Source organism: Pongo abelii, chromosome 2 (assembly GCF_028885655.2).
Source record: "Pongo abelii isolate AG06213 chromosome 2, NHGRI_mPonAbe1-v2.0_pri, whole genome shotgun sequence".
Taxonomy (NCBI): Eukaryota; Metazoa; Chordata; class Mammalia; order Primates; family Hominidae; genus Pongo; species Pongo abelii.
Window position 1 is genome coordinate 19,070,628 of NC_085928.1, and position 25,257 is coordinate 19,095,884.

Below are 25,257 nucleotides of genomic sequence, written 5' to 3' on the forward strand. Positions count from 1 at the left end.
GCTTTTTCTTACAGGGTTGTCTCATACTCGAGTGAATCATTGCTATATGGGAGTTTTAGAACTGGGAAGAAATAGGTCTCAATTTTTATTGCCATGACAACAGAATTCGAGAAGTAAAAAATTTTCTCCTGAAACAGTGAGCAACTGTTAACAAAGTAGCACCTTTTTAATTGGTGGCAAGTATATGATTTTTTTTTCCCTTTTTGCTTCAACTAGTTTTCCTAATTTTATTTGTTTATTCTGAAAGGACCAAAAAGAGAAGTTGGTATTTGAATTTCTATTTACTGCGAAAATGTTAACAGTAATATCTAGCAGCTTTATATCACCTACCCTGCTGCTTGCAGGATATTGTGGAGGGTATCTGGGGTTTTATTATTATCTGAAATTAGGCCTTTTCATAATCAATATATGTATTTATCAGATGTCTTTAAGCCATAATTATATTTTATTCATAAAATCTCAAAGACTACAATGGTCATGTAGTATTCCTTCACCCTCTCAATAAGATCATTTCCAAAAGGATTTTTCTACTCACTGTTTCAAAATACCTAATGCTGACTCAATTTCCATGGCAATATGTTTCACTCACTCATTGTTTTTGTGGTCTTAATTACCAACCCAACCTACTAAAATGTAAGCATGTTGTCTCTCCTCTCTCCACCAAAGATATAGAAAATAACCATTGTCGGCCAGGCACGGTGGCTCATGCCTGTAATCTCAGCACTTTGGGAGGCCAAGGCAGGGCAGATCACGAGGTCAGGAGATTGAGACCATCCTGGCTAACACGGTGAAACCCTGTCTGTACTAAAAATACAAAAAATTAGCCAGGCATGGTGGCGGGCACCTGTAGTCCCAGCTATTTGGGAGGCTGAGGCAGGAGAATGGCATGAACCTGGTAGGCAGAGCTTGCAGTGAGCTGAGATCGCGCCACTGCACTCCAGCCTGGGTGACAGAGCGAGACTCCATCTCAAAAAAAAAAAAGGAAAAAGAAAAAAAAAAGAAAATAACCATTGTCACTCATAAATCATACCTTTATATGCTCTAATTACATGCTTTACTTAAGAAAGACTCTAAGTTATGATCTCTTTTTTAGAATAAATAAACCATTGTCCTTTTATCATGTGAGTCAGTACGAAGCTATTTTAAAATACTGTTCTGCTTAAAACTTATTTCTAAAAAGTTTATTTGAAAGCTAGAGTCCTCAAAAGCAGTTTGGCAGAGATCAGTAAATAAATTATTTACTAAAAAATTTCTTATTAGAGAGAAGAGCTGAATGACAGAGAAACGTGTTGCCAGTAAAATTATTTCCTTCTCATTGATAAAGGATACAGATATGGAAGTCGTGCTGCTAGCATGCAAATATGAAATGGCATAATGTTCTTTGGGCTTTTGATAAGTACTTGGAGCAGAAAATAATTTTTCTCTTGTGCAATTATAGAGAGGAATTTATTAGTCAGATAAGAAAGAAGCTAAAAGAAGTGCTAAGAATGGAACTGTGGCAGAGATTGCTAGCTGCCCACCTAATATCCATTTTTCTCTTTTTCTTTGCTATGAAGTTTTCATGGGGGCAATAATGTACTCAAGCTTAAAATATTACATTTCCAAGCCTCCCTTATAGGTAGAAGTGGACAAATAATATGGTTTGGGTCAATGATGTAAACAAATGGAAGTTTATGGTTAGGACATCTGCAAATACTTCAAAAGTTAGTGATCCACTGCTGGTATGCCTTTTCTGCTCTATGGATGATCTCCTTTCTCCTGCATGGAACATGATAGGCATGATAGGTGAAGACCCATTTATCTTGTAGCAGTGAGGGAAAGCTGAGAGAACCTAAGTACTTCAACTTAGACCTCAACCTTGTAATAGTTTCTTAGATGCAGTCAGTATTGCTTAAGATTGGCTACTCATTAGAATCTATTAGGGATATTGACATCTACTAACAGGTAAGATGTATGTAGATTGCAGCAGGCCAATGTTTCCATTGCAATGGCCAGATAAATTACAAATACGTTTTTAAAGGTATCAGATACCTGTAAGAGCAATTTTATAATACTAAAATCCTAGAGAGGGAAGAACCTAGAGAGGGTAGGTGAATGAACAAATGCCTCCCTCTGGGGCCTTTGCCTGTTCTAGGCATGGATTGAGGATCCTGCTTGATCTAAGTAGAGGGACTTCACGGAGACCAAAATACATGAAATAAAGTTTTTAGTAGTCATGCAGGGTTAGAATGGAAAAGAAGAAACTTGAAGCACTTTAGATGCATGTCTGATTTTTCCCCACAGTACGTTAGTCAAGTTTTGGTATTACAAGGGAGCTGAAGAGCTAAGCTGAAAGCTTCTAAAAGGCAGAGTGAAATTCCCTGCAGTCTCATGATACTTAGGAAACAAAGACCCACCAAGGGAGGGGACCTTCCTTAAAGATACAGTTGATTTCCTCCTGAAGATATTTGCTAGATTTTAAAATGTAGGAGGCAAGAGGCTGAAGGTGGGCTGAGGACCTTGGAAGGGCAGAGCTGGATCTACAGTTTGTCAGAACTGAAGAAATGGGAAGCTCACCAGGATCTCCAGAAGAAAGCTCACGAGAGCCCGAGGAAAAGAGGTGAGCTAGAGGTAGACTTGACTTTTATTAACACTGAAACTCAGCTCCAACCCAGCTCAGTAATTGGATTGAGGTAATCAGCCAACCACTCATCCTATACACTAGTACAGGACAGAAGAAACTCTTTGGTGAAAGATAACATTACTTGGAGCTTTGTATCATTTTTTAAATACATGGAGCTTAGTATACAATAAAAAGCTACTAGATTTACTTTGAGGCAAGACAAATAGGATCTATAATGAAGAAAAAAGCAGACAGTTATACTAGGGCCACACGTGGTCCAGATATTGGAATTTGCAGACAATAAATTTAAATAACTGTGATTAATATGTTTGGAAAATAATGGAAAATGTGGACTCATAGATAAAATGGTGGAAAATGTTGCCAGAGAATTGGAATCTATAAGAAATGAAAGAGATGTATAAAACTAAAAAGTATAATATCTGAAATCAAGAACTCAATAGATAGGTTTTATGGGCACAGCAGAACACAGATTAAGTGAGCTGGAAGACAATTCAAGAGAAAATACCCAAGTTGAAGCACGGCAAGACAAAAAGATCGAAAGAACAAACTGGAGTATAGCAAACAGGTATAGTGGTATGATGACAATCCAGTTCTCTGGGAAAAATAAAGTATCAACTTGCAGTGTTTGCTGACTGTCATGGTGTAAATACTGTCACCGTGGATGGTTTCAAGCTACCAATGATTTAACAACAATCTCACAGAATTCCTGAATATTTAACAATTGGCTCTGACAAGCTGGTATGCGCTGCTCCAGCACACCACTTTATATGAATCATACTTATAATCTAAAATATGTTTAATTAGAGATCCAGAGAGAAGATAGAGATGGGAAAGAAGGAATATTTGAAGAGATTACAGCTGAGAATATCCCAAAACTTTGAAAATAAATCACAGCAAACTATAAATATGGTAAATCCAAAAAAGACTATACGTAGGCATATTATCATGAAACTGTTGCAAACCAAGGTATAATGGGCTGGATGGTGACACCCAAAAAAGATATGTCCATGTCCTAACAAATGTTACCTTGTTTGGAAAAAGGATCTTTACAGATTTAATTAAGAATTTTGAGATAAGATCATCCTGGATCAGTTAATTCAGCTGGGCCCTAACTGTTGTCTGCCTGTTTCACCATGATAAAAAAAGAAGTACAGTTACTTGTATTAGTTATGAAAAATGGGACATTACTATGGATTTTATAGACATCAAAGTTTTGATAAATTATGATGAAATGGATGCATTTTTAAAAAATACTACTAACCAAAGCTGAAAGAAGAAATAAAATACCTGAAGTTTTATGTTTATTTAAAAGGTTGTCCATTAAAAAACAGCCCTCCCATGATGAAAATTACACATTCAATGAATACACAAGTAAATTCTTCTAAGAATTTGTGAAATTCTTGTGAAACAAATATTCCACAATTCTTTTATAAAACAGAATACTACAAGGAATACTTTCTTTTTTTTTTTTTTTGAGACAGAGTCTCACTCTGTCACCCAGGCTGGAGTGCAGTGGTGCGATGTTGGCTCACTGCAACATCCACCTCCCGAATTCAAGCAATTCTCCTGTTTCAGCCTCCCGAGTAGCTGGGATTACAGTTGCACGCCACCATGCCCATCTAATTTTTGTATTTTTAGTACAGGCAGGGTTTCACCATATTGCTCAGGCTGGTCTCGACCTCCTGACCTCAGGTAATCCACTTGCCTTGACTTCCCAAAGTGCTGGGATTACAGGCCTGTGCCACTGCCCCCTGCCTGCTTCCTTGCTTTTTGTGAGGCCAGCATAATTTTGATTCTAAAAACTGACAAGGAAATTACAAGGAAAAAAAATTACAGACCACTGTCTCATGAAAGTAGATACATTTAAAAAATCCAATTATATGTAAAAAACATATCCCATGATGATGACCAGGGAGATTTCACAGATACACTGATGATTTGGCAAAAAAATCAATGAAGACAATCTATATATTATCAAGAAAAAGTGAGAGGTGACATTATCATTGCAGCAGATACAGAGAAGGTATTTGAGAAAATTTAGTGCACATTAATGATTTTTGAAAATCTTGGCAAACTTACAATAAAATGGAATGCTCTTAATTTGATAAATATATCTATTAAAAACCTATGTGATACATCACTTGAAAAGATAAAATATTCAAAACTTTCTCTCTGAAATTGGATATGAGTCAAAGAGGCCAGCTACCAACACTTACATTAAATATATTCTGGAGGTCTCAGGAAGTACAATGAGGCAAGAAAAATAAGTGAATAAAGATTGAAAGAGAAGAAATAAACCTATTTTTACATGACATGATTGTATATGTAGACCATTCAAAAGAATCTATAGTTAAACTATTACAATCAATAAGTGAATGTAGTAAGATTTTTGGAAATAAGTTAGATGTATAAGAGTTAACTTTTTTGTATGCCAGCAATAATCAAATAGAAAATTAAATTTGAAAAACAATACTATTTATAATTACATCAAAGAATGTCACATATGAGCAATAAATTTAATTAAAAAGGAACAAGAAACTACAAAATATTATTGCGAGAAATGAAAGAATCCTAAATGCATTGATCGATATGCCATGTTCTTGGATTGGGAGCCCTAATATTTATTATAAAGATATTTTGTCCCAAATTAATCTATAGTTTCAGTACAACCCCAGTCAAAATCCCAGAGATTTTATTGTGTAAATTGAGGTGATGATTTCTAAGTTCACATGGAAATAAAAAACAAAAAAAGAGCAGCCAAGGCAATCTCAGAAGAACAAAGCTGGAGGACTTACATTGCCAGACATCAAGACTTAAAAACCTACAGTGTGTAGGACAGCGTGGTTTTGGGATTAGGATGGAGTAACAGACCAGTGAGAACAGAATAGAGGGAAAACTCCCTACACATACTCAGCCATCTAATTTATGACAAAGGCTATGCTGCAGTTCAGTAAGAAAAAGCCTTTTTAAACAAATGATGCTTGGGTACAGTCAATATTTTGGCTATTCCTACCTCATACCATTTATAAAAATTAAATCCATATGGACTGCAGATATAAATGTGAAACAGTAAAACAAAAAAGCTTTTAGAGTAAAATGTAGGAGAACTTCTTTCTGACTTTGTTGTGGTCCCTGATCTGTGGTCATTTTATTCCGACTCAGGGTTCCTCTTGCACACCAGTTTTCTTGGCATCTCAGAGTCCCCTTCCTCCTTTCAACCAAGGACCTAACGCTACACTGCACTTTCTGGACCACTATAATGGAAAATGTGCAACTCCATGAGACCATCTTTTGGCCTACTCATCAAGACATTTTCCCAATCATCACTCTTCCACAGCTCATTTGCTAAAATGCAGCAGTGCCTCCTTGCACTACTATGTATTACAAAGAAAGTGAGGACACTCACATTTGACCTCCTGGCCTCTTTCCTTCTCTCCCTTGGTTCCTCTTTGAAAAGTTTTCCTTTCCTTCTTGCTAGGGTTGGAACATCATCTATATAATATCCTCTGATTTGTATTCAGAAATACTTACAATATAACACCTTTGTGTGAATACATCTGACTTGTCTCTAGATATTTAAAAAGGAACTATTGAAATTAAAAACAAAACTATACACTATAATAACAAGAACACAACAAAAGTAAGACGTCCCCTATCTTGAAGCCTGGCTAAGAGAAAGTATTTTTGCACGGGACTAAAAAATGTAACCATTGTACTCAAAGCAGAAGAATGACATTTTTTTTTCTAGGTACCTGCACTGTTCATGTCTGTGCACAAAAACAAAACAAAACATAACAAAAAAACCCCTCATGGCTTGTCCTCAAAAGGGAAAATTTATAAGAAAACATGATTTACAAAGGGGAATTAAAATGCACAGTTTTGTTTCAGAATATCTCAGTTTTTTCACCTGTTCCAAAAATTATCCACTTTCCCTTTGCCTAGCCAACCCTCAGTCTTTGTAGAGGAATCATGTCTTTGGGGAATTCTTTCCAGCTTTCTTTGATTGTGTCAAATTGTTCTGTTACCGGCCCATTCAGAACTCAGCCCCTCTCCTTCTTACCACTTTTCACATTTGTTTGTAGAATTATGTGGTAAATTTCTGCCTTTTCCACTAGACTGAAGGTTTCATAAGAGCAAAGGCCTATTGATTTTTGCTACTTAATGTATTATCACCAGTACCCTGGACAGAGCCTGGGAGAGCGTATATTCTCAAAAAACACTGTAAAACCATATTACAGTGTACCCCATTAATAATGAGAATGAATATATAATTCTGTTGACAATTCCTGTCCTATGTTTAGTCCTTTTCTCATAGTGCGGGGAGGGGAGTTAAAGGGAGTGGAGGCTAAAGTGGAGGATGTGGTGGGGTGAATGAAGTTAGAGGGTTAAATCCTTCCTAATCCTGCCTTGGGAAGCAGAGGGTGGATTCCTGTATATCATGGACTGTATATGTTCCTGTATAACATTCTTGCATCAAGCTGATGAAACAAGTGCCAGTTCACTGTTCCTGGTACCACTGATGCAACCCTGGAAGTATCAATCAATATAGGACCCAGAAACATTTCCATCAATAGCTAAGCTTTAGTTTGAAGTGCCACCTTGCTAAACCATAGCTAGGACATAAATAGATGCAGATTCAGCAACAGGATTTCTGGAATTCTTGGCCATCTTGCTAGGCAATTTATTACCCCGATCATTTTAGAACCTCATAATAATATGACTATATATTTTGCACTATCTGATTGTTTAGTTTCCACTCAACACATCATAGCAGGATTTTTATATAGTTGTTGAATTGATGAAAGACTGCACAAGAGCAGTGCAAATTCAATGGAAGGAAAGAGTGGGGTTGGTTGTGAGGCAAAGGCATTTGTGGAAGTGATAATGTTTTGCAGTCTCTCATTTCAAAGATCTATACAGAGGTATTCCAGTTTATTCTGGGGAGATATCTTAATTCTCCACATTAAATTAAATTCAAATATTTTCTTATGGCTGCAAAATACAATGCAGTGAAATATTTGGGTAGAAATATCAAGTCAATGGATCTTTTGTCTCCATAATTGCAAACTTTCACATAAAACCAATTCTACTAATAATGTTAATAATAACAGCAGCTAATCAGACTTGCCAGGCTGATTATCAGCTAGGCACTGTAATGGGCATTTTCATACATATTACCTGATTCATTTCTAATAACCTGTGAAGTAGGACTTATATTCCATTTTTATAAGGTGGTGGTTGAGACATACAGAGGTTAAGTGACTTTCCCAATGTTATTAATAATACAGCACAGTTGAAATTAAGCAAACCTTTTATCATTTAGAAGGTCAAATGCAAAAGCTCTATTTCGTATTTACCTTATTTGGTTCCAGACATCAAGAAATATACACTATAGACATGCCCAAATCTCTAGGACAAGAAGTATACTATTATCATAATTTTGATGTATATTTAAAAAGAGCTGGCTACTGAAAAATAAAGAAAAAACTATAGTTAAATCTTAGTAGGAACCACATACATAGATACATAAAATCTATTTGAAGTTAGTTGTCTTAGTTTGGGTTCCCCTGAAAGTATATCCTGAGTTAAAGGCTGATATATAGTTAATTTATTTAAGAAGTAATTTCAGGGGGAAAGAGTAATTGATGGGGAAGTGAAAAAGGCAACAAGAAAAGCCAAAGATGCATTTATTGTTGGTTCGTTGTCATTGATCATGCCAGGAACTTCTGGGGAGGCTGATGAAATGTGGCTACGAACTGCCACTTGGAGGATGCAAGGGTGAAAGGTTATCCATTGAGTCCCATCCTACATTGGTCAAGAGTGGCCCCTATGCTTCCAGGTTGCACATGTCTATGGCTCCGGATTCCTGCTGGTGTCAGAGAATCTCTGGAGCAGAAAGAGAGAGGTACTTGATATAGTCCAAGGCAAAGCAACACACTATTAGGTTATACCTGTGAGAAGCTGATCTAAGCCTGCAGCAGAAGCTAGAATAAGAGATAGAACTGAGAAGATATGAAATGGTGCATAAGAAGATTCTAATACTGCGGCACTCTTTCTTTAAGAATACATGGTATTAATATGTGGATTTTGGTAATAATAATGATTAGATATATATTGATTTTTCTAAAAATGATATTAAAACTGTGAACCAATTTATTTGAATTAAAATATCTTTTAGGCCGTCTAATTTTTTCCTTATTGTGTTACCATAGAAACAGCATAGCTCACTGTTTTTGAGTTCCAATTTTTATGGGTTATTCCTGATTTTATTATTAAAAACATTTAAAATCCAGGTATTATTTACTTAGTCTTTCATGTTTACAAAATATAAAACTTTGGATTAATTTTTAAAGAGTGGGTTATCTATTTAATTGTATACGTCTGTATCTCTTAAGAAGAGTGTTCATTAACAGATACAAAAGACAGGCTAAAATCTGAACAAAAGATATTTTAGTATTAAAAAGTAGCAGAAAGTTTATCAGTTTCAAATTGTTGATCAGGGTGCTAATTCAAATGGAGGTATCTGCATATAGTGGAAAGAACACTGGCCATAGAGACAGAAAACTTGAGTTTTACTTTCTAAGCTTTACTATTTATGAGCTGTATCATCTTGACTATGCAGTTTAAAGCTCCTTTGAATCTCAGTTTTCTTTATGTGGAAAAATGAAGTAAAATTACTTGCATCACAGCATTGTTGTGAGGATTTAAATAAGACGATTATGTTAAAGTGTATAGTACAGTTACAGTGCCTGGACCATATAAGTATGCCATAAATATGGATTAAGTTTAAGTGTGAAATGTACACCCATCACTGGTTCTGATTCACACACTGATCATATGTGCTATCAGATTGGAGGCCATTTTTTCAAAATCTTCTGGTTCTTCTCAGAGTTGTTTTTTCTTATGTTTTGACCCTTTTCTTGGATGTTGCTGGTTTAGAAAGATCTCTGATGGCTCTCATCAGGTAGGACCCTCCTCACCTCTTTTGAAGTGTAAGTTAATCAATATCTCTAACTTTCTGGAAAGACAAGAATTTCAGAACACTTTAGTCCTAAAGACAATGTTCTTGGTTGCAAGCAACAGAAACTGATGATGGTTCATTAAAGGAGAAAAGGTCCAGGCTGTTGGGTAGCTCATAGAAAAGATGGGAAGTCTAAAGGATTAGAAAATAAGCAGCAATCAAAGGAGGCTGAATAGCCAAATGACACCAGAGGAACACTCTGGTGGGGACTCACTGGACAGCTCTTGGCACCACCACCACTGCTGGCACCACAGCTACAACTGCCTCTGGTCAGTGGACAGTGGAATGAACTCTTTGTCATCTCTTCCTTCTTTTATGTCTTATCATTTCCTTTTCCTTCTTCTTTCCTTATCCCTAAATTTTTGTTACACTTGCTCAAGACTTACAATTCCAAATATGAGGCTCTCCAGTTGGCTGAACCTCATGTTATGTGATTGCACCCTGGTTGCTAGGGGATATTTCTGGCCTCTGCAGGGGAAGGTGGACCCTACTTTCCACTGAAAATCAAACTCTGGAAAATTGTCTGAACATGGGAAGAAGGTCTTGATGCTTAGCAGAAAAAAAAAGCTTGGCAGTAAAAAAAAATAAAATAAAATAAAAAAAGTCACCAGTGTCTGCAGTTTTGGATGCCCCACATCCACCAATACCCTTTCCCTTCTAGTTGTACTGAAAAATAATAAATGTATCATTTTCAAAAATTATTTCAGTAGTTTTTGGGGAACACGTGGTATTTGGTTACATGGAAAAGTTCATTAGTGGTAATTTCTGAGATATTGGTGCATCCATCACCTGAGCAGTGTACACTGAACCCAATGTGTACTTTTTTGTAATCACTCACCACCCTCCACCCTTCCCCGAGTCCCCAGAGTCCATTATATCATTCTTACACCTTTGCGTCCTCATATCTTAGCTCCCACATACAAATGAGAACATACAATGTTTGGTTTTACATTCCTCAGTTACTTCACGTAGAATAATGGTCTCCAACTCCATCCAGGTTACTGTGAATGCCATTATTTCATTCCTTTTTATGACTGAGTAGTTTCCATGGTGTGGGGGGTGTGTGTGTGTGTGTGTGTGTGTCTGTATCTGTGTATATATACACAGATGGGCATTTAGGCTGGTTTCATATTTTTGTAATTGCAAATTGTGCTGCTATAAACATGTGTGTGCAAGTGTCTTTTTCATATAATTACTTCTTTTCCTCTGGGCAGATAACCAGTAGTAGGATTGCTGAATCAAATGGTAATTCTACTTTTAATTCTTTAAGGAATCTCTACACTGTTTCCATACTGGTTGTACTAGTTTATATTCCCACCAGCGGTATAATGTATTCCCTTTTCACCAGATCCATGCCAACATCTATTATTTTTTAGTTTTTAATTATGGCCATTCTTGCAGGAGTAAGGTGGTATCACATTGTGGTTTTGACTTGCATTTCCTAATAATTAGTGATGTTGAGCATTTTTTCACGTTTGCTGGCCATTTGTTTATCTTCTTTTGATAATTGCCTATTCATGTCCTTAGTGCACTTTTTGATGGGATTATTGTTTTTTTCTTGCTGATTTGTTTGAATTCCTTGTAGATTCTAGATATTAGTCCTTTGTTGGATACATAGTTTGTGAAGATGCATAGTTTGTGAAGATTTTTCTCCCCCTCTGTGGGTTGCCTGTTTACTCTGCTGATTATTTCTTTTGCTGTGCAGAATCTTTTTAGTTTAATTAAGTCCCATCTATTTATCTTTGATTTTTTGCATTTGCTTTTGGGTTCTTGGTCATGAACTCTTTGCCTAAGCCAATGTCTAGAAGGTATTTATGATGTTATATTTTAGAATTTTTATGATTTCAGGTCTTGGATTCAAGTCTTTGATCCATCTTGAGTTGATTTTTGTATAAAGTGAGAGATGAGGATCCAGTTTCATTCTTCTACATGTGGCTTGCCATTTATCCCAGCACCATTTGTTGAATAGGGGGTCCTTTTCCCACTTTATCTTTTTGTTTGCTTTGATGAAGATCAGTAGGCTGTAAGTATTTGGCTTTATTTCTGGGTTCTCTTTTCTGTTCCATTGGTCTATATGCTTGTACTTATAACAGTATCATGCTGTTTTGGTAACTATAGCCTTGTAGTATAGTTTGAACTTGGATAATGTGATGCCTCCAGATTTGTTCTTTTTGCTTAGTCTTGCTTTGGCTATGCAGGGTCTTTTTTGGTTCCATATACATTTTAGGATTGTTTTTAATAGCTCTGTGAAGAATGATGTTGGTATTTTGATGGGCATTGCATTGACTTTATAGATTGCTTTTGGCAGTATGGTCATTTTCACAGTATTGATTCTACCCATCCATGAGCATGGGATGTGTTTCCATTTGTTTTTGTCACCTGTAATTGCTTTCAGCAGTGTTTTGTAGTTTACCTTGTAGAGATCTTTCACTTCCTTGGTTAGGTACATTTCTGAGTATTTTATTTTATTTTTTTGCAACTGTTGTAAAAGGGGTTGAGTTCTTGATTTGATTCTCAGCTTGGTCGCTGTTGGTGTATAGCAGTGCTACTGATTTGTGTACATTGATTTTATATTCTGAAACTTTACTGAGTTCATTTATCATATCTAGGAGCATTTTGGAAGAGTCTTTAGGGTTTTCTAGGTATATGATCTATACCTAGAAAACAGCAGCAAATCAGCAAACAGTGGCAGTTTGAATCCTCTTTACTGATTTGGATGTCTTTTATTTCTTTCTCTTGTCTGATTGCTCTGGCTAGAACTTCCACTAGTATGTTGAATAGAAGTGGTGAAAGTGGGCATCCTTGTCTTGTTCCAGTTCTTAGGGGGAAAGCTTTCAACTTTTCCCCATTCAGTATAATGTTGGCTGTGGGTTTGTCACAGATGGCTTTTATTACAGTCAGGTATGTCCCTTGTATGCTGATTTTGCAGAGGGTTTTAATCACAAAGGGATGCTGGATTTTGTGAAATGCTTTTTCAGAGTCTATTGAGATGATCATATGACCTTTGTTTTTTTTAATTCTGTTTATGTGGTGTATCACATTTATTGACTTGAATATGTTAAACCAATCCTGCATCCCTGGTATGAAACCCACTTGATCATGGCGGATTATCTTTTTGATAAGCTGTTGGATTCGATTAGTTAGTATTTTGTATCTGTGTTTGTACTTATAACAGTACCATGCTGTTTTAGTAACTATAGCCTTGTAGTATAATTTTGAACTTGGATAATGTGATGCTTCCAGATTTGTTCTTTTTGCTTAGTCTTGCTTTGGCTATGCAGGGTCTTTTTTGGTTCCATATACATTTTAGGATTGTTTTTTCTAGCTCTGTGAAGAATGATGTTGGTATTTTGATGGGCATTGCATCAAGAACATAGATTTTTGCATCTATATTCATTAGGGATATTGGTCTGTAGGTTTCTTTTTTTTTTGCTGTGTCCCTTCCTGGTTTTGGTATTAGGGTAATACTGGATTCATAGAATGATTTAGGGAGGAGTCCCTATTTCTCTGTCTTTTGGAATAGTTTCATTAGCATTGGTACCAATTCTCTGAATGTCTGACAGAATTCAGCTGTGAATCCATCTGGTCCTGGACTTTTTTTGTTGGCAATTTTTAAATCCCTCCCTCCCTCCCTCCCTTCCTTCTTTCCTTTCTTCCTTTCTTTCTTTCTTTTGTGACAGATGTGATTCTCCTGTCTCAGCCTCCCGAGTAGCTGGGATTGCAAGCACACACCACCACACCTGGCTAATTTTTGTAGTCTTAGTAGTGACAGAGTTTCACCGTGTTGACCAGACATGTCTCAAACTCCTGTCCTCAAGTGATCCACCCACCTTGGCTTCCCAAAGTGGTGAGATTACAGGCATGAGCCACCACACCCAGCCAAGAACCATCTTTTTGTTTCACTTATCTTTTGTACATTTTTTTTTGTTTCAATTTCATTTGGTTCTGCTCTGATCTTTGTTATTTCTTTTCTTCTTCTAGGTTTGGGTTTGGTTTGTTCTTTTTTTCTAGTTCCTTGAGGTGTGAGCTTAGATTGTCTGTTTGTGCTCTTTCAGAATTTTTAATGTAGGCATTTAATGCTATGAACTTTCCTGTTAGCACTGCTTTTGCTGTATCCCAGAGGTATTGATAAGTTGTGTCACTATTAGTGTTCAGTTCAAAGAATTTTTAAATTTCCATATTGATTTCATTGTTGATCCAAAGATCATTTGGGACCAGGTTATTGAATGTCCATGTATTTGTATAGTTTTGAGGGTTCCTTTTGGAGTTAATTTTCAATTTTATTCCACTGTGGTCTGAGAGAATAGTTGATATAATTTCAATTTTCTTAAATTTATTGAGACTTGTTTTGTGGCCTATCATATGGTCTATCTTGAAGAATGTTCCATGTGCTGATAAATAGAATGTATATTGTGCAGTTGTTGGGTAGAATGTTCTGTAAATATCTGTTAAGTCCATTTGTTCTAGAGTATAGTTTAATTCCATTGTTTCTTTGTTGATTTTCTGTCTTGATAACCTGTTTAGTGCTGTTAGTCGAGTATTGAAGTCCCCCACTCTTACTGTATTGCCATCTATCTCATTTCTTAGGTCTAGTAGTAATTGTTTTATAAATTTGGGAGATCCAGTGTTAGGTGCATGTATATTTAGAATTGTGATATTTTCCTGTTGGACTAATCTTTTATTATTATATAATGCCCCTCTTTATTTTTTTAACTGTTGTTGCTTTAAAGTCTGTTTTGTCTGATATAAATAAGAACAGCTACTCCTGCTTACTTTTGGTTTCCATTTGCATGGAATATCTTTTTCCACCACTTTACCTTAAGTTTATGTGAGCCCATATGTGTGAGCTGAATCTCTTGAAGACAGCAGATACTTGTTTGTGGGATTTTATCCATTCTGCCATTCTCTATCTTTTAAGTGGAGCATTTAGGCCATTTACATTCAATGTTAGTATTGAGATGTGAGGTACTGTTCTATTCATCATGCTGATTGTTGCTTGAATTCCTTTTTTTAATTGTGTTATTGTTTTATAGGTCCTGTGAGATTTATGCTTTAAGGAGGTTCTATTTTGGTGTATTTCAGGTTTTGTTCCAAGATTTAGAACTCCTTTTAGCATTTTTTTGTAGTGCAAGCTTGGTAGTGGTGAATTCTCTCAGCATTTGTTTGTCTGAAAAAGACTTTATCTCTCCTTCGTTTATGAAGCTTAGTTTTGCTGGATACAGAATTCTAGGCTGATAATTATTTTGTTTAAGAAGGCTATAGATAGGACCCCAATCCCTTTTGGCTTGCAGGATTTCTGCTGAGAAATCTGGTGTTAGTCTGGTAGCTTTTCCTTTGTATAATAGGTTACCAGATGCTTTTGCCTCACAACTCTTAAGATTCTTCCCTTCATCTTAATATTAGATAACCTGTTGACTCTGTGCCTAGGTGATGATCTTATTGTGATGAACTTACCAAGTGTTCTTTGAGTATCTTATATTTGGATATCTAGATCTCTAGCAAGACCAGGGAAGTTTTCCTCAATTATTTCCTCAAATACTTTTTCCAAACTTTTAGATTTCTCTTCTTCCTCAGGAATACTAATTGTTCTTATGTTTGGTCATTTAACATAATCCCAAATTTCTTGGAGGCTTTGTTTATTTTTTAAAAATTCTTTTTTTCTTTACCCTTGTCTGATTGGGTTAACTAGAAAGTCGTATCTTCAAGCTCTGAAGTTCTTTCTTCTACTTGTTCAATTTGATTGCTGAAACTTCCCAGTGTATTTTGCATTTCTGTAAGTATGTCTTTCATTTTCAGAAGTTGTGATTGTCTTTTCTTTATGATGTCTATTTCAGGCATTCGAGCTGGCAACAGAAACCCCCTTTGGGTCCCCTCCCATTAATGGGAGCTCTGTTTTCACTCTATTAAATCTTGCAACTGCACAATCAGGCTAAAGGCTTGCCATTGTTTCTGCACAGCTAAGTGCCCAGGTTCGTCCAAGTCGAGCTGAACACTAGTCGCTGGGTTCCACGGTTCTCTTCTGTGACCCACAGCTTCTAATAGAGCTATAACACTCACCGTGTGAGCCAAGATTCCATTCCCTGGAATCTGTGAGGCCAAGAACCCCAGGTCAGAGAACAAGAAGCTTGTCACCATCTTGGAAGCTGCCCGCCACCATCTTGGGAGCTCTAAGTACAAGGACCCCCTGGTAACAGTTGTTCTGTTATGAGTTGCTGTAATGGCTTGAGTTGGTTTGCCTCCAGCCAGGAGGTGGTGTTTTCAAGAGAGCGCCAGCTGAGGTAGTAGAAGGGGTATATAACCTTGCCCTACGTTTGGCAGGATGGGTACTCAGGATTCTCAGGTGATGGGTAGGGCCACAGAGCTCCCAAGAGCTTATGCCTTTTGTCTTCAGCTACCAGAGTGAGTAGAGAAAAACCATCAGGTGTGGGCACTGTTAGGCAGGTCTGAGCTCAGGCTCTTCTTGGACGGGGCTTGCTGACACCACTGTCGGGGGTGGGAGGTGGTTCGCAGGCCAATGGAGTTTTGTTCCCAGGGGTATTATGGCTGCCTCTGCTGCATCATACAGGTCACCAGGGAAGTGGGGGAAAGCCAGCAGTGACAGGCCTTACCCAGCTCCCTCATAACCAGCAAGGTCAGTCTCACTCCTGCCATGCTCCAGGAACCATATTGAGTTTATATCCAGTCAGCTTGCAATCAGGGCTGAGATCTTGCCTAAGGCTACAACCCTCCCTGCTGAGAAAACAAGCAGGGCTCTCAGGCTTCGCCCCTCCCTGCCTGCCCACTGAGCACTCCAATCTGCACTATGAGCTTCCTTCACCCTGTGGCCTCTGTCTGATTCTGCTGGCTGCCTTTTCTTCCCCAAGGACCTCTGTCAGATAAGGCCAGGAATGGCTTCATTGCCTTCAGTGGGCACTTAATAAAATGATCATCTCATTTTTTTCCTTTAACCTCAATGTGGTGAATTGCATTGATTGTTAAATATTAAACATTACTCTCATGAAATAAATCCAATTGGTGTGATGCATTATCTCATATATATATTAGTGGACTTGGTTTACTAATGCTCATTTACATCTCTTTGCATAAGAAAAATTGGCCTATTTTCTTTTCTTTTCTCCTATCATTCTTGTCAATATTTGGTATGCAGTATAATGGTAGCATCATAAAATGAGTGGAGTGTTTCATTTTTTCTCTATTTTTAAATAGTTTTAAAAGATTGGGTTTGTTTTTGTTTTCTGAACATTTGGTGAAATCTGCTGATAAAATTACCTAGAGCTAGAATTTTATTTATATCAAGATTTTAAACTATTGCTTCAATTACCTTAATTGTACGGGACTATCCACGTTTTCTGCTTATTTTTGAGCAAATGTTGATAAGTTATATTTTTCTAGGATATTGCCCATTTCCTCCAAATTTTCAGATTTTTTGGCAGAAAATTATTCACATTTTTCTTATCTTTTAAATATCTGCAGCATATGTAGTAATGTCTCCTTTTTTATTTTTATTTTTTGAGATGAAGTCTTGCTTGTTGCCCAGGCTGGAGTGCAGTGGCATGATCTCGGCTCACAGCAACCTCTGCCTCCTGAGTTCAAGCGATTCTCCCACCTCAGCCTCCAGAGTAGTAGCTGGGATTACAGGTGTGCATTACCACATCTGGCTAATTTTTGTATTTTTAGTAGAGATGGGGTTTCGCCATGTTGGCCAGGCTGGTCTCGAACTCTTGACCTCAGGTGATCCACCTGCCTTGGCCTCCCAAAGTGCTGAGATTATAGGCGTGAGCCACTGCATCTGGCCACCATTTTTATTTGAGGTCTCTCTCGTTTTTAATTTTGATTAGTGTCACTGGAGTTTTGTTAACTAACATTTTCAAGGTGCAAATATTTGACTGTGTCAATCTTCTGTATTATATATTTGTTAAACATTTTATTGATTTTGCCTCTATATTATTTTCTTCTATTAATACTTCCTTTAGACCTATTTTATTTTATCAAAATTCTTAAGCTAAATAGTAAGTTATTTGTGTTTAGGTTTGCATCTTTTCTATTATAAACATTTGAGGCTTTAAGTTTTCCTTCGAATAGATACTCTAGCTGCATTTTACAGATTTCAATATAAAATATTTTTATTTTCTTCCAGATACACTTTAGTTTCCTTTATGATTTCTTGATTTTGAATTATTTAGAATTGCTTTTTGTAATATCTAAATGTGTGTGAGTGTGTATTTGTTATTGATATCTACCTTAATATCATTGTGGTCAAAGAATGTGTTGTAAATAATTTCAATCCTGTCATATTTCTTGAGAATTGCTTCATTCATTGATTCATCCATTCAAAGTGTTTATTCAGTATCTACATGTGTCATGATCTGTTAAAGACACTGAGAATTCAGCAATGAATAAAATAGAGTTCCTGTCCTTGTAGATTATATTGGGTGAAGCAGACAACAAACAAACAAGATTATTAAAATAATTGAGTATGTTAATGACAGAATGCTAAGAAAAGATACAACAGGGAGAAGGATTTTAAAATGTCTTTTAAATTTTTTATTTTAGAAGGATGATGTTAACTGCCCAAGGGGTTCACCTTGCCTGCTGCCTCAACAGAGCCAGTTCATCGAGACAGGGGAATTGCAATAGAGAAAGAGTAATTCACGCAGAGCCGGCTGTGCGGGAGACTGGAGCTTTATTATTACTCAAATCAGTCTCCCCAGACATTCAGGGAGCAGAGTTTTTAAGGATAACTTGGTGGATGGGGGGAAGCCAGTGAGCCAGGAGTGCTGATTGGTTAGGGATGAAATTATAGTGAATCAAAGCTGTCTTCTTGCACTGAGTCATTTCCTGGGAGGGGGCCACAAGATCAAATGAGCCAGTTTATTGGTCTGGGAGGTGCCAGCTGATCCATCCATCCTGTGCAGGGTCTGCAAAATATCTCAAGCACTGATCTTAGGAGCAGTTTAGGGAGGATCGGAATCTTGTAGCCTCTGGCTGCATGACTCCTAAACCATAATTTCTAATCTTGTGGCTAATGTTAGTCCTACAAAAGCAATCTAGTCCCCAGGCAAGAAGAAGGTCTGCTTTGGGAAAGGGCTGTTATCATCTTTGTTTAAACTATAAACTAAGTTTCTCCCAAAGTTAGTTCAGCCTATGCCCAGGAATGAACAAGGACAGGTTGGAGGTTAGAAGCAAGATGGAGTAGGTTAAGTTAGATCTCTTTCACTGTCTCCGTCATAATTTTGCAAAGGCGGTTTCAATGGTCAGTTACGACTTAGGTGACACATGAGAAAAGATCTTAAGAAGTGAAAGGAGAGCTATGCAAAAATGTAGGGAAAGAACAATTTTAGTGGTCCTGAGGCAAACATGTTCCTGCTTATTCAAGAAACATTGAGGAGGTCGTTATGGTGAGAGCAGAATGACTAAGGGGAAAAGCAGAAGATGTGGTCAGAGAGATAATGGGGAACTAGATCCAGTAGGGTCTTGTGGTAATCAGAATAAGGGCCCCCCACAAAGGGGATTCCCCACTTCCTAATCCCCAGAACCTGTGAATATATTATCTCCTATGGCAAAGGGGAATTAAGGTTGCTGATGGATGCTGTTCAACTGATCTGGAAATGAGGTTATTCTGGATTATCTGTGTGGGCCCAGTGTAATCACGAGGATCCTTAAATGTGGAAAGAGGTGAGAAGGGCTTGGCCAGATGTTGCTGGATTTGAAGATAGAGGAAGGGGACCATGAGCCAAGGAAAATAGGTGGGCTCTAGAATCTGGAAAAGGTAAGAAAATGATTCTCCCCTGGAACCTCCAGAAAGGAACACAGCCCTGTCCACACCTTGATTTTAGGCTATTGAGAATCATTTTGGACTTCTGACCTCAAGAACTATAACACATTTGTGTTGTTTTATGCCACTAAGTTTGTAGTAATTTGTTACAGCAGCAATAGACAACTAACACACGCCCTGTCATTTACAGTAAGGACTCATCCTGAGTGATACAGGAAGCCATTGGAAGGTCTTGGACAGACCTGATCTGACTTCATAGGATCACCGTGGATGCTGTGTTAGGAATAGACTATAGATGGATTCCTTCCTTCGTGCAGCCTTTGGCTTTACTTTTCCATATTTTATTCATTCAAGATTATAATGGATTCATTTAAGATTATAAAAATATATAATTTCACATTTTTAATAAATCAAGGTCTCTAACACGTTTTGTTGCTGGAAGTGAAAGTCTGAACTGCACTTTAAATTAAACGTCTATGGAAAACACCTCAGAATTGGAAAACACTGAGGTAACTTCCTATACCCCAATATAAAATCAAGTGAATTAATCTGAAGCATATTACCTTTAATGAAAACTGGTAAAGAAACTTGGCAGAATATTTGAAAATTATATTCCTTATAAAAATGAAAATACAAAAATGTTTCAGGTAACATACAAAATGCTACTTATGCTATTGCCTTTTTCAAGTCCTAAAAAAAATAGTGGTATTATTTTAAATTTGCTATTAGAATTAGTTCAGTAGCATTTCGTTACAATGTTCCCTGCTCAGAGAGTAACTTTACCTAAAAATAAATTAGGGCTTCAAGAAAAAGAGCTAACTTTTCCCAAAATGGATGAAGATGGGAAACTTTGACAATATTCACAACAGTGATAGGGATTGGACTATGGGGAGGAGGATGGATATTGCTGTTTAGCTCCTTGTAAATCCTATCTAGGAACAGTTGACAGAGGAGTAGGAAGAAACAGATGTAAGGAAGACAACAAGATATCAATATATCTACATTATGAGTTAATCCAAAATTTGAGAGTGTTGTTTTAAAATATTAAGTGGTCTATTTATGTCAACATACAATGAACACTTGTTGGTTTACTTTCTTTCTTACTGTAATGATGCCACTATTTTCTTCTCCATTCCTTTATTGTCATTTTAGAGATTTTCTTGACATTTTGCAAAGGGGGAGGGGGAGGGAGAAAAATTCTTCTAAAATTTTACTTCTAAAAGGACCAAACTGTGCTCTAGACTATATGCTGGCTCTAAGCAGCTGGGTTAAAATATATACAGAATGAGCTACTGGCTCAAGCAAGGATCAAACAGGTTTTTCCTAACTTTAAGAATAATGTTCTGATAAAACACTCCATAGACAAATACAGACCAAAACTTAAATGCAATTAACCTTTAATTTATATACATGAATGAAGAGGGATCCTGAGGTATTAAAAACTTAAAATAGCTAATTCAAAAATAATTTATACTTGGCATTGGAAATCCTTATAATTCCCTACATCATTTTTCTTTCTTAATTATGTTCCTCCTAAGCTAATAATATAGTTAATTTTCCATTCTTGAAGGCAGATTAACTGATTGTGGAAAGAAGTGGTCCAGCATTTTGATGGGTTGAGGAGAGAAGCCTGCCTAGGATTAAAATGTGAACTTTAGCAGTTGACTTATTTTCACGTCATCAATGTTTTTGAGTCAAAGGTGCCATATAGCAGAGTCTTCTACCAGGATTCCACATCCTGATCATTCCCCTCTCCATTTCTTTCTTGGTAAGGTAGACCAACTATAACTCTCTCAGAGATGAGGGTGGGGCCAATCTCATCCAAATTTCATAGCTTCTGAGGTGGTATCGTGTGTGTGGTAGTGATCATGGTGGGGCAGAGGTGGGATAAATCTTTAGGAGGCAAGTACAGTGTTACCCTCAGATAGCTTTAAGACACAGTATCCTCCTGTGTGAAGACAGGGTCATCATACATGCCTTACCCATTCCCCCTGGGTTTGCTGTGAAGATTAAATCAGATAATAGGTGTGAGAGCACTTTGAAATTTGTAAAGTGTTATACAAATATAACATGTTGTCTGTGTCTTTAGTACTCAGAATACTTAAGGGATTTAAAGAAATCCTTCTGTGGTTGTAAAGCAGATTAGGATAAAAGAGCTGGTGAAACTCATCGTTACTAATAAAAAATTACTCAAAGTATATGCCAATGGTATTATCTCTATGAATTTTTTTAAAAACCACACTTTTTGTTTCCTGGGAGAGTGTCCTTGGAAACCTGTGTGTACAGCACTTGGAGCTTCTAGTACTCCTGATCTGCTTTCTTCTGGTCCACCATCTACCATCTGCTCCCATGCTTCTGGGCAGCTGGATTGCCTTCTGAAATCTGATCATCCTCACTCTCCCTTCAGAAGCCACACTTTTTTTTTTCTATTGAAAGGGCTCCTCTACTGAACTGTGAGCACTGTCCTCTTAATGACTCAGTAGCTCTTGTCTGGCAAGGCAGAAGTATCCTTAGGTGACAAAGAGGCAGAACTCTATCTGCTTATTCATGATAGCACAGATATAGCCCATATGCAATTGGAACTTATTTGGGGTCAGGGGTAATTTTTTTTTTTGGTTTAACCTTAAACCCGGTGCCTTACAAAGTGTAGGTACTTGGTAAATAGTTGTTAAATTGATGCGATAAATATATCAGAAAACTTGCTTTATCAGGGCTTTAAGCTCAGATTATTAGGTTATTTAAAGGATATTTATTTAAAGGATAAATATTCTGCCTCTATATTTATATCTGAGATTATGGTGACATGAAGAATTGCTCTCAGTAGCTCCTATCACTTGACAGCTTCCTTGTTTTTCTTCTTATATTGCTTACTCTTACACCCTGCTTAGGACTGGATTAGACTGCAGGAATATGTATAAGAGAGGGTGAGGAATTGAATTGGATGGATAAAAGAAACTCTAGTCCTTACCCCTGGAGTTTAAAAGAATGAGAATTAGCCTCGTGATATCATAGTCGGAAATTTAAATTTCTGTTATTAATATGAAAAACTCTACTGTCATATCATTTGTTTCTTGCCATTAGAGATCTGGTAGGGAATTCTAGCAAGTTGGAAGTAGCGAGCAAAGTTGAGGCATCTCTAATTCATAATCAAAATTTATCCTTTCAGGATACTCTTGTTAAAAGTTATTAACATTTCTTAACATGTTTCCTTTTTTTAACCTTAAAAATATAATATCCACATTTTCAAAAAAGAGAAGTCCATCCATAACTCCACCATCTTGATATTTTAATTTTACATATATCTTCCAATCCTTGTCCAAATGTATGTTTAAAAAATATTTTACATATTTTTCTTCTGTGCATATTATTTTTGTTTCTGAGTTTCCCTGGGAGGATTGTATTTGCCAGATGAGGGCTCAATTTCTGAATGGCTCTGAGAATCCTAATTTATGCTGCTGTAGAAACTGACCAAAATGGGTTGGCATCCCCTGGGCAGGTATGTCCTCAAATTTAGAAGGCTCAGTTTGGAGGCTGAAGCAGGAAGTGTCTAAGAGCTGTACAATAAAGAGCAGAGCCCAGTATAAGGGAATAAAGATAGGTTTTATAAGAAAAGATGTAGGTAGATATTTAAGTAAAACAATTTCAGATGCTAGGAAAGTCTTTCTCCCCACCCAACCCAAACAAACAAGAAGCAAAAACAAAAAACCCAATAAACAACTATTACAATAAATGTACCTACCCCACTAGTTAACATGTATACTTAAGGTCAGTTTAAGAAAGCACTAACGTTTAAGTTGGAAAACTTAAAATATTAGAAGTTGACATAAGGTTTACAAAAGGGGCAAGAGAAGATAAGATGCCAGTCTCTCTGATAGGAATGGGGAGTTAGGGGCATGGTACAGCCTCTATCCACTTTTCAAGGAAGAAAGGTGAAAAGGTATCCAGGAAACAGCGCAAAACCAAAAAACTGTAAAATTAGGAATTCCTAATTCTGCCAGAGTCAGGTTCTTTCAGATTATTTAGGTTTTATAAGAGAGGATTGAAAGTGAAAAAGCCAAATATAAATTATCCGAAAACTGCAACAGGAAAGACTCTTGCAGGTTCAGAGGAAGGCTGTGGAAAAGTCATTGCTAGAGCTCTCCAGGATGCATCAAGCCGACACCACCTGTTTGCGGAGGGGTTTAGAGCAAGGGAGGGGCCCTAACTCCGGCGAGGGGGGCGCCCGCCCCTCGGTTCCCGGAGCTGGTGGAGGCGTGCGGGGGAGCGGGCGGCGCGCTGCACAGGTGGCGGGGGCCGCGCCAGCTGCGCGCCGCGCTCCGCTCCGCGGGTGGGCCGCCAGGCGTCGCGCTGGAGCCGCGGTTGCCCTGGAGACCGAGCGGGGCGAGTGGGCGGCGCGGCGAGGAGCCGAGCTGCGGCTGGAGTAGCGGGGCGTGAGTTGGGGGGAGTGGCTCCCCGGACTGCGCGAGGGGTCGGCTGGTCCTGGGGCAGGGCTAGGTGGCTGTACGCTGCTGGGCGCGGCTGGCGAGCCCGGAACGCCTCTGGCCACAGCTTAGCGTCCGCGGAGCCGGGCGGCGCTGCAGCTGCACTTGGCTCGTCTGTGGGTCCGACGGTCCCAGCTCTGCGCTGAGGCCAGCGGCCCGGCGCTGGGTCTGGGAGGACCAGGCTGCCCCAGGAGCGCGGAGAGTCACGCCTGCGCCTCTCCTGCTGCGACCGGGAGCCGGGTAGGCGGCAGGCGCACTCCCTGCGGCCCCGGGATGACTTCTCAGCGTTCCCCTCTGGCGCCTTTGCTGCTCCTCTCTCTGCACGGTGAGTAGCTCCAGCCCTTTCTTCCCGGTGGGGCCAGGCCGGGTCGGCGGGCCCGGGGCGAAGCTGTTTGGGGACGGCAAAGAGCCTCCTTGCTTTGCCGAGGGTCGGGAGTCCAACTTTCTCAGGGGCAGCGTTCGTTGCTGTGGCCGAGGCTCGCGCGCACCTGCGGCGGCTGCTTCTGCCGACCGCGCAGCGCAGGTGTTCCTTGTCAGAGAGGTAACTAAACTCGCCCCGCTACCTCCGGTCCCAGGCCGGGCCCTGACTCTCACCTTGCTGCGCTCTGCGGAATGCAGGATCCTTTTTAGATAACGAACTCCCTTACTCATTGGTCCAGTTAGAAACTGTATTTAGAACAAGTTGTCTTTACTAGGCGGCCCTAGGAAAACTAGAAGTGCTTTTAAAATCATTTGGAAAACTTTATAGCTTTAACGTAACCTTTTAGAAGCCTATACACGTTTTGGCCGAAAATGATCTTTATTTTAAAAATAATTGTATACTGTGCTATACTACAATCGAAAACAAGAATTTATTTACACTCTAGCTTCATCTCCAAAGGACTTAAGTTGGCTCACAAAAATACATAGAATATAACAATATTAGAACAAAATAAATAAATGTCTAAATTTCTTGTTAACGGTTTTTAAAACATCTGTTTATAAATTTAGTTTTTCACTCTCTGCTTAATCTTTCTTACATTTTCGGTGAATAGCCATCATATTAATTTAGATCCTGATTTTCATCCTATACAGTGCTGTTTGTTTTTGTGTGTGCATTCTCCTGTGGAATCCAGTTTTCTGTGCCATTTATTGCTGAGATTTACTGAGATTTTTTTCTGAAGGATGTTATTTAAAAAGCGGGTTCAGTGATTTATGGAACTTTGTGGTTAACCCTGTTTTTTTTCTGGAGACACCAGCATATTTCCAGTCATTTTATGGCCTTATTCGAACTGATTTTGAAGTAACCTAATTCTAGCCAACTTAAATTGTGCAGATTCATTGAATAGGGGAGAAGAGAATACGAAAACTTTTTGTA

At 38.1% G+C, this 25,257-nt stretch overlaps 1 protein-coding gene across 12 annotated transcripts in view; it reads left to right on the top strand.

Annotated features, from left to right (window-relative positions):
* Positions 1 to 25,257, top strand: part of IGSF11 (immunoglobulin superfamily member 11) — a 290,534-nt gene that overhangs the window by 69,954 nt on the left and 195,323 nt on the right. For 3 of the 12 annotated variants that reach the window (XM_002813259.4, XM_002813261.4, XM_024245375.2), the window contains exon 1: positions 23,808 to 24,225. The exons of 7 other annotated variants lie outside the window; for them this stretch is intronic. In XM_002813259.4, the coding sequence (XP_002813305.1) occupies positions 24,174 to 24,225 (52 nt within the window). In that variant the 5' untranslated portion in view covers positions 23,808 to 24,173. Of the gene's footprint in view, positions 1 to 23,780; positions 24,226 to 25,257 lie in introns of those variants that run through there. 2 more of the 12 variants (XR_008523582.1, XM_002813260.4) reach the window with 1 other exon arrangement.